We start from the raw sequence: 13,992 nt of genomic DNA, 5'->3' as shown, positions 1-13,992 counted from the left end.
AGGCGGATAGTAGTTTGCACAGGACAGGAATGTCAGACCCCTGCCGGAGTCTGCACTAGTTGGGTCACGGTAAGTATGTTATTTAAACGTAATTTTAGATAGAAAATTTCCTATTTTTGTCAGCAGTGCAGCAGATGATTTTTTTTTTTTATTCAGTTTATCTTTATGTTTGCTGTGGAAAATTGTCAGTTTGCTCTGGAAAAGGTATTGAATTTTGTTTAGTTACCTCTGTGGAAACCCTGTGTTATTTATATGTTTATATTTCTGTTTAAAAAATACAGTAGTAGAATGTAATATCTATACTCCTATTTTAGAAATATAATAGAAAAGTATTATAAAAATTAAAAAAAATCTATGTTCCTGTTTTTAAAATCTGACACAGAAGTGTCATTCACACCCTTACTTCTGCTTCCATTTCAGTCCAAGGATGACTACTCTTCCATGGACCCTCAGCTGGAGCGACAGGTGGAGACAATCCGAAACCTGGTGGACTCCTACATGAAGATCGTCAACAAGACACAGCGTGACCTCATCCCCAAAACCATCATGCACATCATCGTCAAAAACGTAAGGGCTCTGTGCGCTGTCTTAGGGCCATACTTCTGTACGGCCCTTTATGAGTTGACTGGGCAGTTAGCAGCATTGATAAGATTAGTTCATGCTTATTCTCACAAAGGAGATAGCCCCATGCAGTAGACTGGGTTTAAAAGCAACAGTGATAAATTCATGTCCAGAGGAAGGGTTGGGAGGAGTGATGGCCTAGAGGTAACGCGTCCGCCTAGGAACCGAGAGAATCTGAGCGCGCTGGTTCGAATCATGGCTCAGCCACCAATATTTTCTCCCCCTCCACTAGACCTTGAGTGGTGGTCTGGACGCTAGTCATTTGGATGAGACAATAAACCCGTGTGCAGCTTGCACTTAGCACACATAAAAGAGCCCACAGCAGCAAAAGGGTTGTTCCTGGCAAAATTCTATAGAAAAATCCACTTCGATAGGAAAAACAAATAAAACTGCATGCAGGAAAAAATTATAATTAAAAAAAAAAGGGTGGCGCTATAGTGTAGCGACGCGCTCTCCCTGTGGAGAGCAGCCTGATTTCACACAGAGAAATCTGTTGTGATAAAATGAAATACAAATTAAAAAAATACAAAATAATGTCTATAGAAACAAATCTCTAACTCAGAATCAGAAGTTGAAACTTTCTTGTATGTTTCAATGGTTTCACGCCATCTTCCTCAATGCAACTCATGAATGTTTCTTTTGTAGTTTTTAAAATTTATATTTTGGAGTTCTTAGACTCCTGTATATCTTTGGAGAGAGGACGCTAAATGAAATATGGCTTTGTGGGTTTCTGAAACTAGTATGTTCTTTGCAAAGATAGTCATTTGTTCGATGACATAATTGTCATGTAATGTATGGAAGAAAAAAACCCAACTTGGTGACAAAGGTTGCTGTTTGTCATAAACATTCTGAAAATGTAAGTTAAGTTTGAAAAATGCAGATTTTGTTGTTCATTTCTGACTGGTTTTCGTAATAACAGCACAGTGATGAGAAGATTTAGATATGCGGAATGAAAGATATCATTGATTAGTTCATTCAGATTTCATTGATTTGCTTTTGTCATTATTTTACTTTAACCTGTAAAATTTTAGCCCCATGCTTGCTGAAGAATTTTGTTTTGGATTATTGTTTGTTATTATTACAAAAGATAATACTAACACAGCACACAGAAGTGGATTTATTCCCACATCCTCATGCACACAATAGAGTATGTGATGTTTTCCATACATTATACTTCCAGCAAACACACAGGAATATAATCATAACAGAATATTTCAGCTGTGTCTTGCAGTCAGATTTTGGAGTACACAATAATGGATTATATCATACATCCTCAGGCAAGCTAGGGGCTAAAAATCCAATGAACTGTTTGGTTTCAATACATGTTGTTTTTTTTTCTTGTTTTCAGAGCGCTTGTTTGAAGAGTGCAGTTGTATATAGCATTCCCATTGTTGTTTTCATGTCTGTACATGCTATTTATTTTGAAGTGATGTTGGTTGTTTTTTTGTTGTTGTTTTTCAACTGGTTTTTTTTGTTTGTTTGTTTGTACATGGTGGGATGGAAGGTAGGAGTTGGTGAAGGAGATAATGGTTATCAGAGAAAGCAGAATGTGTGTGCTGTAGAACAAACAGTAAAGAATGATAACTCACTCCATACACAAGATACAAAACTTCAAGTCAATGCTGCTAATGCTACTGATGTAAAGTACAATGGAACAAACCCAGATACTTCCTCAAAAACAAAACTCGATCAGTATAAGGACAAGCCCAGAGCTTCCTTTTTGAGGAAGTATCTGTGTTTATTCCAATATACCTTTTATTTACCTGTGTGATTTACCTGTGTGCCAGCTGAATCTGTAGCATAAGCAGCATTGACCTGACGTTATGTACCTTGTGTATGGAGAGAGTTACCACTCTTTATTGTCTGTTAATCATTCACTCTCCTCACCCCATTGTTTTTTCATGTGTGCTGTACAGTTCTTTATGCCTTGTTTCTCTGTGTTGGGAAGATCACATTGCAGTCACTTTATGGGCGAACGTGGCCACCCCCCCAGAATGCCAGAAATCACAGGCTCAGTTCTTGGAAAGAGGAGAGCAGTTCTGCCAACTCTTCCCTGTTCAGCGATTTCAAGACTTCTTGAACTTGTGTCCCTTGGTTTAAACAGTATTTTATTTGTGTCCCTTGTTGGGGACATGGAGGAATTCAGAAAACAACATAGTCAAAAACACGGCAAGAATTCATTGCACTTGGTTGCTCTTGAATTAGCTCTTCTGCTTGCACAAAAAAAAAAAAACAAAAAAAAAAATATCACACCCTCTAAGAAAGGGCTATTTTCCTTGAAGCACCTATGCCAGCAGACAAATCCTTTCAGCCTTGTGAGGAAGAATCAGACTTGATTTTCATTCTTCTGTGGGTCAGGATACTACACACGCATTGATGATTCTCAGGTACCAAAGAGGGACCATTTTTCAACTGGCAGACAGTTTGTTGCTGAAATGAAAGAAAGCTTACCTCAGTTTCAGTAGCTCAAGGAGGCGTCACAATCCATATGTGCTACACCACATCTGCCAAGCAGATGCCTGACCAGCAGCGTAACCCAATGCGCTTAGTCAGGCCTTGAGAGAAAAAAAAAGGGGGGGGTGAATAAATAATAGATAATACATAAAAAAAAAAGAACGACTACTACTAATGATAATATGTATATGACCTCAGCTTTTCTGAAGAAGTGACTTGTGTGTCAAAATACAAAAGAAAGATAGTATGTCATTGTTTGCTGCTAAAATTCTGTATGAAAATATACAATAGAAGACACAAAGGAAGGAGAGAAAAAAAAGTGTCAACGTGCAAAAGAAACGTGCCATTTGTACCAGAAACATTCCTCTCAGCTTCCAAACATTTCTGTCATTTGCTCAAAAAAAAAAAAAAAAATGATATACCTCTTGAGTCTGTTCAGGGGTTGGCAGGTCTGTGGAAAGTGTCCTTTCCTCTTTTTCTCTTGCCTTTTCCCTTTTTCTTTTGAATTTATTTATGTGGGGGGGTGGAAGTTTTTGGGGGTGGAAGACCCTTTCATATTTGCTTCTTTTTTTTTTTTGCCAGGACATGGAAGAGAATATGCAAAGCAGAACTTCAAGAAAGCATGATGTGTGAGTGTGTATGTGAGTATGAGTATGAGTGTGTGTTTGTGTGAATAGAGGCACGCCTGCTGTGTTGATTATTATTATTATTATTATTATTATAATGATCAAGCGGCTTTCTTTGTTTCGACCCCCCTGACCTTTGCAGGCGAAGAGCTTCATCGGCAGCGACCTGTTGGCTCACCTGTACTCCAACGACCAGGTAACACGGGGGGGGAAGGAGGTTCGCTCCCCCTCCCCTCCCCTCCCCTCCCCTCCCCACGTACCGTAGCATGGTCCTTGTTTCTTCTTCACCCCCCACTCCCACCCCACCCCAACACACACACACACACACGTCCTGGTCTCTTGCGTCTTGCTGACTGTTGTGGTAGCTAGTAGTGACTCAATGTTGCTGTGTGTGTGTGTGTGTGGTTTTTGTTTGGTTTTTCTGCAGAGTAAAGAGTTCATTAAGGGTGAACTGTTGGCACATCTATATTCCACTGGGGAACAGGTTGGCATGCTTTTTTTTGGTTTGTTGTTTTGGGGTTGGTTTGTTTTTGCTTGAGTTTTTTTGTGTTTTTTTTTCCTTCATTTTTTTTTTATTTTTTTTTTTTAGGGATAGGAGGGGTTGGAGGGGGAGTCGGGAGGGTTGGGGGGGGGCATGGGCAGTAGGTTGTTTAGGGTTTTTTTTCCCCCACTGTTTTTGGTGCTGATTTTACTTAGTTTATTTGTACGTTTTATTTCATTCTTTTTATTTCATTCATTGATTTTGTTTGCTTGGTTTGTTTTGGTTTGTTTTTTTTTTTTGGGGGGGGGGGTTATTAATTCTATTTGTTTCTTTTATTCATCGATTCTTTTTGTTTCTTATGTATTTGTTTCTATTCCTTTTCTTTATTCACTTATTCTATTCTTTGATAATTTATATGTTCCTTTATGGGTTATTCAACTTATTTTATTCATTGAATTCATTGTTTATTCAGTCTTTGGGTTTTGGCGGGTGGCATGCTCAGACAGGGAAAGACTCCAGTCTGTATGTTTCTTTCTTTTCTTTTCTTTTTTTTTTCCCCCCCCCCCCCCCCCCATTCTCCGCCATCCATGCAAGGTAGACGGCAGGGCCTGGCATTCGTCAGTCACTCCCACGTTCACCTTCCACGTCAGCTTCTGTTTCAAGGGGGCCTCAGAGCGTGTGAGCTGTTCGATTCATGCCCCCACTGCTCTGACTCAGCAGAGTTCAAGGCCTTCTTTCAGCAAAGGGCTGCGTCCCAGGGTTGGAGGGTGGGGGGGGGGGGGGGGGTTCAGGGGGAGGCACTTTACTCAGGATTTTCCCTCACTCTACCCAGGTGTGAATGAGTTACCTGACATCAGTTTGGGAAGGTTTTTAAAGTGGTGGAAAGAGAGGTTGGGTATCATATACTGTACCATGTCAAACTGATGCAAACCAGGCCTGTCTGTTTGCTCTTCTCGGCCAAAAATTTATCGCGGCAGCCCAGTGATACAACATCTTGCCATTAGACTGCCGTCTGCTAGCCAATGAAATGACGTTTCCGGCAGTAGGTAAACAATCATTCTCAATTGCCTGGGAGTATCATACAAAACCATCCTGCAAGGGACTGTAGAGGGAGGGCACAGACAGGGGCGGCAGAGAAAGAGCTAGTCCGACAACGTCAAGGAATGGACTAAAATGACGATGCCAGATCTCCTCACGACAGCTGCCAACAGAATGGCGTGGCGAGCTATGACATCTTCCTCATGTCCCCCCAACGACCCCAGCGGTCGAGGGAATGACTGACTGACTGACTGATCATACAAACTCCCCATATTGGGCCCTGCCTTCCTGTACCAATCCCCAGTCAAAGTGAGAATGAATTCATTGACCCAGTGGTCATGAAAGGTGATAGGACCTTAAATCTTTCGCCTCAACATTGACAAGAGTTTGTCTCACCTTCATTAAAAAAAAATAAAAAATAAAAAAATTAAAAAAAGCCAGTGCTGTCCAATCTTTTCATACATGTCATGATCATATCAATACACTGAAGACTAGGAGAGGAATGACAAGCACTTAAAAAAAAAAAAAACCTTGGCTTTATCAATTTTGTACATTTTGTATCCTTTGTTTCACAGTGACAGCTTGAGATTATTCAGAATGTTATGTTTCAAGTATTTCGGTGCAAGATGTTATATTTCGAAATAATAGCAATGATACTGTATAATAAAATGATGATATTTATTTTTTTAATGATGATAGATAAAATCTGTTTGTGAGCTTGAAACAGATAAGAGATGTGGTGGATCTGTTGTTTGTTTGAAGAGATAAGCACCAGATCTGATTTTTGTAGGGAGAAACACTGGATTTGATCTTTTGTAGAAAGAAACAGCAGATCTTGTTTGAAGAGAGGAACACTGGTTCAGTTCTTTGTTTTGGGTGGAGCGAAACAATGGATTTGTTTGTTGAAAGATAGAAACATCGGACCTGTTCTTTGTTTGAAAAGAGAAACACGGAAAATTCCTCGTGTGACGCGAGAAACACTGAATCTGTTCTTTGTTTGAGCACTGCTGATATTATGCGTTTAAGTTCAGCTCCTTTTTTTTTTTTTTTTTTCTTTTTTTAAGTTCAGTGTTGTTCTGTATGTTGATGTTGTGCTCTCACACAGAGTATGATACAGACTCTTATGCTTTTTTATGCTGTGTTTGGCACTCTTGTCATAATGTACTGTCATGGGATAAACGGATGAGCAGTTCTTTTGATTTGATTTGATTTTGTTTTATTTTGTTTCAGTAACAATAATATATAGCACTTACACGGCAGGAACTCACTCCGCCTATAGTAGGCATGTGAGAGCCTCCCATGAAACATTACATATACAGTAGGACATAACAGTATTCAACAGCACACCAAGACATGAGAGAACACACACACACACACACACACACACACACACACACACACTAATACAGACTGCAGATATAAATTTTAAAAAATAAAAATAAAACTGAGCCATCCAAAAAAACAAAAACAAAAAAAAGCACAAACTATGCATTACACAAACATGTGCGCGAACACGCACTCACACACATGTATATGTGCTTAACCCCTTTTATGCCATCAGTGAGCATGGTCGTCATTGAGGGACTGTTTACATCGTAGTGATGAACTGCTGGAAACAAGCTGACTTTCCTGGCAGTATATCTTTGTCATGACTACTACTTCTAGATGGATTTGCATTACATGCATAGTTTTTTCCGTTAATCATGGGTCCCCAGTTTCCAAACTAAAAGTTAAGCGCTTCGTGTCTGCATACACTGATCTTGTCCGTCGCAGGGTCAGCCTTGACGTGCTGGTTCTGCCACACTTTTGTTTTTTTGCCATGTAGGGTAAATAGTGAAGGTTTTTTGTTTTGTTTTGTTCTGTTTTGCTTGCCATGGAAATTTAGGCTGCCAGATTCCGTTTTCAGAAGCAGTGCATGTAGGTGTTTTTGTGTTCCCGTAACCCACAACCTCTGACACAGAATGTGTTATCTTTAACATTCGTAACGTTATGGTCGTCTGCATGTGCACACATTCACACAACAGGGGCTCAGGTTTTAGCAGCTCTGCACAAATAATCGATATAACATGGGTGCAGAGAAGCAAAAAAATCTGTTCACCTTCAAGGGTCTCCGTAACAACAATATTGCCAGATATTTAAAGATTACAGGTAATTCTGTTTTTGTCAGTTAAAATGAGTAAAACGTTAAAATTCTACAGTGTGTGCACTTCAGGCTTTGCAGTCTAATTAGCATAATTTGTCAAGGGGGAACAACAAAGGTGTTACTGGTCACAATTTCTTGGTCTACCTTTTTCTTTTCTGTAAAACAATATTGATAATGAGTAATACTTGTACGGTGCAAAGTCTTCGGCAGTGCAACTCAATGCATTGTAGAAACTCCACTCATACAGTTCATGCACTAAAAACACACCCACCTATAAACAGCCATTCTCATTCTCTCACTCGCACATACACACTATCACGCACGCATGCATGCACGCACACACACGCTCTGCACGTGACTTGAAAGTTTGGCAAAATTATTATGTTTTGAGACTGATTTTAAACTCAACAAAAGTTTGAGTGTTACAACAGACTGGATCACAGCAAAATCGAAATGTTGGGGTCAGTGAAACTAAAACCATGTTCCCCACCTGACTTTATTGTACCCTTTGGAAGTTTCAAGAGTTTTTCATTGAATGGCTCCCGTGGCCATGGAAGTTGGAAGAGTTTTCCATTGAATGGCTTCCATGACCTGTAACTGTAACACTGACACAGTTCACATTGACTTTTTTTTTTTCTCTTCCCTTCAGCAGAAAGGCGCTGGTGAATGGGGTTTGGTAGCTATTTGTCAATTTCATTTGCCGTTTTTCTCCCGTTCCCATTGAATTCAGTTCCTCATTTTGTTTTTTTGGTTTTGTTTTTTTTTGCTTTTGTCTGATTTGGGGCGTTGCTCAGGAGCTGTTGGTAAACAACAGTGGAGAGGAGGACCCCCTTGCTCACGATTTACGTTCCCGCCTCACTCTTGCTAAGGGAAGCCACTCCGTTTCACTGCCTGATTTTTTTTTCTGGTTTTTTGTTTGTTTGTTTTTTTCTTAGGTTCTGACCGAGACTTGTTGTTTATTTCAAGTTGGTTTTTGACATGAAAATTTCATTGTTTCTTCAAGTTTCTGTAAGTTTTCAATTTTTTTTAAGTTGTTCTTCATTGAAGTTTGAGTTGGGTTTTTTGTTTTGTTTTGTTTTTTTGTTTTTTTTTGGGGGGGGGCATGTTGGGGGGTGCAGAGAAAGAGGGTTGGGGCTCTTTGGGTTTGGACTAAGGAAGGTGTGAAGTGAAATGGATATTCAATTTCACCAACAACAAAAATCATATGGGGACACATTACATACGCTCAGTTATTATCACAAGATTACTTCAAAATGAAAAGAGATTATGTTTCTGCTTGACTCTGTGTGTGATGCTGTGACAAGTTTCTTTGGATAAGGACCAAGGATGCTCAGACTCAGATGAGATAATGCTGCCCGTGTGCCCGTGTCATGGAAGTAAGGAAATTTACAACATAACATGCAGTTTGGTAAACAGTTCTTCGCATATCAGAAAATTTACAGACAAAAACCGAGCCATGCACACGCTCAGTAGTGCAGTTTAATAATTAGCATATATGAGGACTGTGGAGAGACAGACAGAGAACCCTGGGAAGCTAAGATCCACAGCAGTGGTGAACCTCTGCTGATTGATGGTTTGGGACGGTAACCTTTGTCACAAATGAGCCAGGAAGTTGTGAGGAAGGTGGCAGAATGGTAAAGACGCTCAGCTGCCAATGTAGAGTCCGTAAGGGTGTGGGTTCGAATCCCACTCACACCCTCTCTCCCAAGTTTGACTGGAAAATCAAACTGAGCATCTAGTCTTTCGGATGAGATGATAAACCGAGGTCCTGTGCGCAGCACGCACTTGGCGCACTGAAAAAGGGCCCATGGCAACGAGAGTTGTCCACAGGCAAAATTCTGTGGAAGAGATCCACTCTGATAGGTACACATATATATGAGCATGCATTTGAGGCCTGACTATGCACGTTGGGTTATGCTGCTGGTCAGGCATCTGCCCAGCAGATGTGGTGTAGAGAATAGTATACGGATTTGTCCGAACGCAGTGACGCCTCCTTAAGAAACGGAAACTGAAACAAATCGGAGCAGGCTGGCACGCTGTCTCAGCAAGTGAAGCACGCATGATCTCCTTCACACACTGCCTGTTTATCTGTGTATGAGTATCCACCTATTGTTCTGACGTGGAACATTTTTAAAAAAAAAAACCTCTCTTCCGCATTGAGTTAAAGCACAGCAGCACACTGAAGCACTGTCCTTGTGTATGACACTGCATGAACACGTTGGTCATTTTGGCCTGTTGTTGTTTTAAAAGTTTGTATGATCTGCAGCAGCAGTTTGTTTATGTATTTCCAGGGTATCCGGTTGGTGAGTCGGTTGTGTTTGAGTATGTCCTTCGTGGCGATGATTTTTGTCGATCTGTCTTGAGCTGAATGTTGACAGCTGTGAGACTCTCCTACTACCTTTGTTTTGGGGGAAGGGGGGCAGGGGGGGGGGGGGGGGGGGGGTTATTCTGAGTATTTGTCCCACTGTTGAAGCATGGCTTGGTTTGTGACATGCAGCCATCTGTTGCATGTGTGGCTGACTGTTGGAAGACGACCGTTGATGGTCTGCTATTCTGTGGAAACTGTCACAGTTTCAGTAACTTTGGATCGAGTATGTTTTGTAGGCCCTTGATTAACGTTCTTGACATTTTCATTATTATGATGTGTGTGTGTGTGTGCGTGTGTGTGTGATTGCTTGTGCGTGTGTGTATATAGCTGTGCTTGAGTTTCCGTGTGCGAATGTCTATGTGTGCATGTTGGTGTACATAATTGAATGAACAAACAACAATCTTCTTTCATGGATTAATTAGTCATGTTCAAACTGATCCTTGATGTCCTTGTCTTCCAGACTCTGTTGTCAGTGTGCATCAGGGCAATCTGGCCGTCAGTTCAGAATCTTAAAAGCATACATCCATTCCTGTCTCCCACCATCTGTGCTGTCACTTGGGGGGATGGGGGGGGGGGGGGGAGCATTCACTCTTATTTTCATTGGTGTACATTTTCCTTCATTCATGTCTTGTAAAAAATATATATATATATGTGAAATATTAGAGGTGATCAAAGCCTGCATGGAAAGGGAGTTTAGATAATCATAATGTCAGATTCATCCCACACTGACCTGATTGGTGGAAAATACTTGGAGCACATGTATACTATAGAGGAGGATTCCTGATTGGTGGAAAATCTATGGAGCGCACATATGTTTGGGAGGATTCCTGATTGGTGGAAAATTCATGGAGCACACATATGTTTGGGAGAATTCCTGATTGGTGGAAAATCCATGGAGCACACATGTTTGGGAGAATTCCTGATTGGTGGAAAATCCATGGAGCACACATATGTTTGGGAGAATTCCCAATTGGTGGAAAATTCATGGTGCACACGAATGCTTGGGAGGATTCCTGATTGGTGGAAAATCCATGGGGCACACACATGCTTGGGATAATTCCTGATTGGTGGAAAATTCATGGGGCACACACATGCTTGGGAGAATTCCTGATTGGTGGAAAATTCATGGAGCACACATATGTTTGGGAGAATTCCTGATTGGTGGAAAATCCATGGAGCACACATATGCCTAGAGGAGTGAGAGAATTGCATCAAAAAGGCCAAAGGCTCATTATGCTTGGTAACTATGGTAATGGTCAAAACATGCAAATGGAATGAGCATTTAGCTCAGCTCATTACAAACTAAAAGCCAAACAATCACTGGCACAGGCAAAGATTCTGTGTAAGATTGTTTAATTAGAACAAGAAAGAGATTTGAGTATTCCTCATTGTACTGAATGGCAAAAAACAGCAATAGTAAACAATCGGTCAGACAAGGGATGATAGAATAGCCAAAATGTCACATTTCACATTATGCGGAATAACATAAGATAATAGTGAATGGTAGTATGTCGCGATATGATAGATTAGCCTAAATGTTGTTTGTTTTTTTTAAATAAATAAATGAATGAAAATAATTGTGAAAGGGAGATCAGAGATCACGAACATTAAAGACCTTTGTGACAATACCTGGGGTTATTGTGTAAATAAATGACTATGTATATACTATTGTATGTATGATATTGCATGTAGATATTATTTGTTGTCGGGGGTTTTGTTGTTTTTCTTCAGGATATGTAGACATTTTTATTCAAACTGAAATATGGTAACCCAATATGGAATTCCAAATGTTGACGGCCATAGATTTTTTTTTTCCCCCTTATGGAAACTTACCAAATTACTATAAACAAACGAAGGCTGTCATCCCAGAATTTGCGTAGGTTGCATGGATGGGAATATTTCAGTAATGTGCAGATTTCAGTTCTTGCATTTTGGCCTCTTCTTTTTCCATTCATTTTGCTTTGTTTTGGTATGAAGACAAAGCGGCCTTTGGGCCTCAGTCAAAAAATGTTAAAGGATTGTAAAAATCTGTTAGTCCCACCATTGCAGGTGTGATATTCTTTGAATTACATGAATCAGAAAGTTAGATAATCGACCGTACCTTTTTACCAGTCACTTTCAGATCTGTGTCTGACCATATATTTCGACCCATAAATGTTTATTGAAAAGTGACATTTTTAAACAGTTCAACTAGCAAATATTTTCACATAGATTAACTAACACTTTTTATTTTCTAACACGTTTAGTGAGTCTTGTGACCTGTAGTTGCTTAGTCAGATTAAGTCATGCTTTTTAGCAAATCTTTTAACTGATAGATATTGATTGAAGTTGACTTTCATTTAACACTGCTGGCAAATCGTTTTTTAGTTGTTGGTTTTTTTCCTGAAATCATGAGATGGACCTCCCTTAGTCAACTAACCATTTTGTGGTCTTTCTATTGCCAGCCTCAGTTACTCATGTGTGCATTCAAAGTGAGTCAGTGTAATAACCCTTTTTCAGTTGTCTTTGTTTCCGTCTGTGTGCGTGTGTGTACATTGTGCATGTGAATGCGTGTGATGTGGTTTGTGTGGTTTGGTTCAGTGATAAACCTGTTGTTGTGGAGTGTCATACTGACACCTGTAGAATGCCAGATCTTCAGGAGAACCAACAAAAATTAGTGAGACAAAAAATATCTTTCACAGTCTGTTGCACGAAATCTCGCCTGCTATTCACTCTACTAAAGTATTTTTTTTAGCAAGGAGTGAAACTGAAAAGTAAAAGCATAAGAGTATGTCTTGGTATATGTATTTTTTCCTTCATATCCTTTTTTTTTTTTTTTTTTTTTTTTTTTTTAAAGAAGAAGAAGAAGACAAAGAAATCATTTGAATAGATTATATTCATCTTCAGAAGAGGAAAAAGAAATAGAGTGCTAAAAGTCGTCATTGAAACATAACTGAGTTGTCCCAGCCTTGTGACAGTAGTTATGTGCCCCTGTGTGCTAAAAGTCATGAGGATACACCTTCACACAACACATGTGCTGTAACTTAATGGTGTCGAACCTTGTGTGCAAATACATACTGATGTCGGTCATGTTAAACTCGGTACAGGCTTTTCACAACACACATGCTGTAAAAATTATGGAGTCCCCCAGCCATGCGTTTTGTGACTGTTAGGTGCCCTTGGTCATTGAAAGTCATCAGGACACGCCTTTACACAAACACACATACATGCTGAAACATGGTAGAGAGTCCTAACTTTGCCCTTTTTTTTTTACCGTTACATGCCCTGGTTTTCAAAAATTGTATGGATATCCCAGGTGTGGCTGTGTATGGGGAGCTCGGAATGAGTGGCATGGGAGTAATGCCACTTAAACGGTGCAGATGATTGGGGCAGCAAAACAAAAACAAACAATAACAAAAATTATGGATGTTCGTTTCGTAAAACTGTGGAAACACATTATGTACGTGCGTTGTAACGTTCTGTTCACAACCTTGCATTTTGAGACTGTTACATTGGCTTGTTTGCTAAAAGTTGCCGATGTCGGTCTTGTCCTGCCACACCTTCACACAGCGTGATGTCATCATTCATTTCATTTTGCCCATCACTCCTGGTGGAGCATAGGCCATCGACAACCCCTCGCCATCGCACTCTGTTCTGGGCTGTTCTGGCCATTCCAGTCCAGTTGGTCCCTTGCTGCTTCAGCTCTGCCTCGGTATCTCGCCTCCAGCTGTTTCGAGGCCGGCCTCTCTTCCTCTTTCCCTGCGGGTTCCAGGTCAGGGCTTGGCGTGTGATGCTGGACGCTGGCTTCCTGAGGGTGTGTCCGATCCAGCCCCACTTCCTCCGCAATATCTGCTTGGCCACTGGTTCCTGTCCCGCTCGCTCCCACAGATCTTCGTTTTGGATCTTCTCCTGCCATCGGATCTTGTAGATGCGCCTCAGACAGGTGTTGAAGAATGTCTGAATTTTCTGCTGCATCGTCTGTGTTGTACAGCGTGATGTAATGTAACATAACAGGAGTGTCCCAACCTTGCCCTGTCTGACCTGTTTACCTGCCCATGTGCACTGAAAATCACGAGGTAGAGTGATGGCCTAGCGGTAACGCGTCCGCTTAGGAAGCGAGAGAATTTGAGCGCTTTGGTTCAGATCTCAGTTGCCAGTATTTTCTCCCCCTCCACTGGACCTAGAGTGGTGGTCTGGACACTGGTCATTCAGGTGAGACGATACACCGAGGTCCCATGTGCAGCATGCACAGTGCACGTAAAAGAACCCACAGCAACAAAAG

General features: G+C 40.7%; 1 protein-coding gene across 5 annotated transcripts in view; it reads left to right on the top strand.

The window, feature by feature from the left end:
* Positions 1–13,992, top strand: part of LOC143289568 (dynamin-1-like) — a 79,451-nt gene that overhangs the window by 60,946 nt on the left and 4,513 nt on the right. For 3 of the 5 annotated variants that reach the window (XM_076598590.1, XM_076598589.1, XM_076598587.1), the window contains exons 16-17: positions 421–567; positions 4,129–4,185. In XM_076598590.1, the coding sequence (XP_076454705.1) occupies positions 421–567; positions 4,129–4,185 (204 nt within the window). Of the gene's footprint in view, positions 1–420; positions 568–3,843; positions 3,898–4,128; positions 4,186–9,654; positions 9,667–13,992 lie in introns of all 5 variants that reach the window. The other 2 variants (XM_076598586.1, XM_076598588.1) reach the window with 2 other exon arrangements.

Source organism: Babylonia areolata, chromosome 14, assembly GCF_041734735.1.
Source record: "Babylonia areolata isolate BAREFJ2019XMU chromosome 14, ASM4173473v1, whole genome shotgun sequence".
NCBI lineage: Eukaryota > Metazoa > Mollusca > Gastropoda > Neogastropoda > Buccinidae > Babylonia > Babylonia areolata.
This window is presented reverse-complemented; position numbering and strand designations above follow the sequence as displayed.